This window comes from Morone saxatilis, unplaced genomic scaffold (genome assembly GCF_004916995.1).
Source record: "Morone saxatilis isolate NCDOM2014 unplaced genomic scaffold, NCSU_SB_2.0 Contig21, whole genome shotgun sequence".
Taxonomy (NCBI): Eukaryota; Metazoa; Chordata; class Actinopteri; family Moronidae; genus Morone; species Morone saxatilis.
The window spans coordinates 340,165-342,709 of record NW_023339774.1 but is presented as its reverse complement, the minus strand read 5'-3'; the positions used below and the strand labels follow the sequence as shown (position 1 = coordinate 342,709).

Sequence of the window (2,545 nt, the reverse complement as noted above, 5' to 3'; positions counted from 1 at the left end):
CGGTAATCGTTACATCCCTACTTGCAATATGTTTAAATCTCTGTCACCTAACAACTCGCTTAACAATTCTTTTATATTAGGCATTTTTTAGCTTCTGTCTATTATTTTTTTATTATATTATCAAAATAATCAGATCATATTCTCTAATTCCAAGTGGGCCCCAGATTAAACCTCATCACATAATTTCGAAATCCCATCTTCAATGTATACCAGTATGCAAAAACCAGCATTTGGTATAATGAGCTGATGGAATTGTTTTTTAAAGCAATTTTTTGGGGCTTTTATTGCCTTTATTGGATAGTGACAGCTGAAAACAGACAGGAATGGGGGGCAGAGAGAGGGGATGACAAGCAGCAAAGGGCCGCTGTAGCAACTCTGTACATGGGTCACCAGCTCTACCGACTGAGCTAACCGGGCACCCGCTGATGGCGAAAGATGTGTTTGGTTACCTGATGTCTTCTCTGGTCCACAGGGGTTTTCTCGTAGTGTTCTCACACAGCCATTGTGAACAGTGTCTGCCAAGCGTTTCAGGTCATGTTCAGACTTATCCACAAGCTCAGCATCACGGGCAATAGCATCCAACCTGAGTGAAGAACCAACATGTTCAATATGATGCCAAGCAGACTATGTGGAAGGTTGTTGTTGCTAAGAAAATCGAACGCATCTTACCTTTCCAGTGGTCCTCCAAATTTTTTGTAACTCTTTACAAACCTGTATGTAGTTTACAGAGGTGTTAACAGGAATACGTGAGGAGGAGTAGATAAATAGGCAAAATGTGAAATCAGTTGTTGTATATAATATAATCACCTCCGGATCTCAGCATCACTAAAGCCCTTGATATTTTCTCGTGGAATGGTGCGAGGCCGCCCTCGTTTCTTTGGCCTCTTTCGGTCTGAGGGGGAGTCGCTGTCAGAGCCAGAGTACCTCCTGTTCCTACTCTGCCGGCCCTCGCTAGCGTTAAAGCTTATCTGTTAATACAAGCCAAAAAAAATTCACCTGGAAGTTCAATGAGAACCCAAAACACACCAAACCACTGAACAGTACAAAAATGTAATTTTTTTATTATATTTTGACATGACTACTTGTGTACCTGTTTGGCACAATTTCTCATGCGCGGAAGCAAATAGATTTCCTCCAGCTCCTTCTGCCTCTCCTCCTCCTCCATCCTCCTCCTCTGCTCCTCAGGAATGATGTCGTCCCAACTCCGCTGACTACGTTCAGAGTCAATGTCAATTTCCTCATCCTCTATCACGGAAAAGTTGGCCACCTGCAATGGTAAGGTCAACAACAGGATGATGTTAACTTCTGTGAATATTATTGGTTTTTGAAACAACAAACATTTTCTTTCTCTCTTTCTTTACCTTGAACTGGGAGAGCAGTTCTTCTCCCACCGTGGAGGGTCCAGGGTCATTTTCCCTTGTCTCTGCTCTTTTGAGGATCTCGTCAATGTCCATTTCCTACAGAGCAGAACAAGCCATGACATGCTACTCCAATACATTTCAGAAAACAATATCTACTTACAATTCAGTATATAACTACATACCTGAGGCTCCTGCTCTTCACCCTCTGTCTCTTTGAAAAGCTCCTCAGCACCAAACTTCAAGATGGCAGACAACTCCTCCTTGTTGAATGGTGCAGAACTGTATGTAATAAAAACAGACTCAGGTGAGATAACAAGAAGTAGTATCAGTCTTTGAGAGAAGCACAAATAAATTCAATCATTCAATTTTATTTGTATAGCGCCAATTCATAACAGAAGTTATCTCAGGACATTTTCAAATAGAGCAGGTCTAGACCTGCAAAGAAAAGCTGCTTAGCAGCTCTGTCAATTCAGTTTTATTAAAGAGGAATATAGGAAAAAGTAGAGTGTTGCTTGCCTGGAGGGAGCAGCCCCCGTATGGAGGACAGTTTTCCCTGTGGTGTCCATCCTCTGAATGACAAGGTGGTCCAGCACCATTTTCTTCTTTGCCTTCTCAATGATGTCCTCCTCCACTGAGCCCTTTGTCACCAGACGGTAGATATTCACCTGCCAGTCCATAAGCAAACAGTGAGACAGTGGGACAACACTAGAGATGCTTTGAGTATGGCTAAAAAAGTTATCACATTAATGTGATTATGTATAGTTACTGAAGTACTGCACTTGAACCGTTTTAGTTTAATACTGATGCCTCTATATTAGCTACATAAACAAGCCCATCCGAGAGGAGATTGGCTCTTCCTATACAGTTATTCTCAATCGAAAATCAGTAAAATAAGCTGGTAGAAACATTACATCTTTTGTCCACAGGGGCCGCCAGAATCAAAATAAAATCAACGTTCCTTGTAGGGGCTTAAATTAAAATTTGTTTACCCATGTTCTAGTGGATTTTTTTCTTTGCTTAAATCACACTCAAACTACTGAAATTATTATAATTATTTAGTGATGCACTGATGTGAAAATTGTGGCCAATACCGATAAAATGGTAAATGGACCTGTACTTGTATAGCGCCTTTCTAGTCTTCCGACCACTCAAAGCGCTTTTACACCTACGTGCCACATTCACCC

General features: G+C 41.3%; 1 protein-coding gene across 1 annotated transcript; it reads right to left on the bottom strand.

The window, feature by feature from the left end:
• Window positions 1-19: 19 nt before the first annotated feature.
• Window positions 20-2,053, bottom strand: LOC118332491 (chromodomain-helicase-DNA-binding protein 1-like). Its single transcript, XM_035667801.1, has 7 exons — window positions 1,878-2,053; window positions 1,544-1,640; window positions 1,362-1,457; window positions 1,091-1,267; window positions 808-968; window positions 670-711; window positions 20-583 (listed from the first exon to the last, which is right to left on the bottom strand). The coding sequence occupies exons 1-7, from the start codon at window positions 2,036-2,038 to the stop codon at window positions 166-168; spliced, it is 1,152 nt and encodes a 383-aa protein (XP_035523694.1). The 5' UTR covers window positions 2,039-2,053; the 3' UTR covers window positions 20-165.
• Window positions 2,054-2,545: the final 492 nt, after the last annotated feature.

Excerpts from the sequence above, each read along its gene's own strand:
- LOC118332491 (XM_035667801.1), bottom strand. The coding sequence starts at position 2,038 with ATGGACTGGCAGGTGAATATCTACCGTCTGGTGACAAAGGGCTCAGTG. Across the intron at positions 969-1,090 it reads TGAGAAATTGTGCCAAACAG|ATAAGCTTTAACGCTAGCGA; the intron begins GTACACAAGTAG and ends TTGTATTAACAG. Across the intron at positions 712-807 it reads AGTGATGCTGAGATCCGGAG|GTTTGTAAAGAGTTACAAAA; the intron begins GTGATTATATTA and ends AACTACATACAG.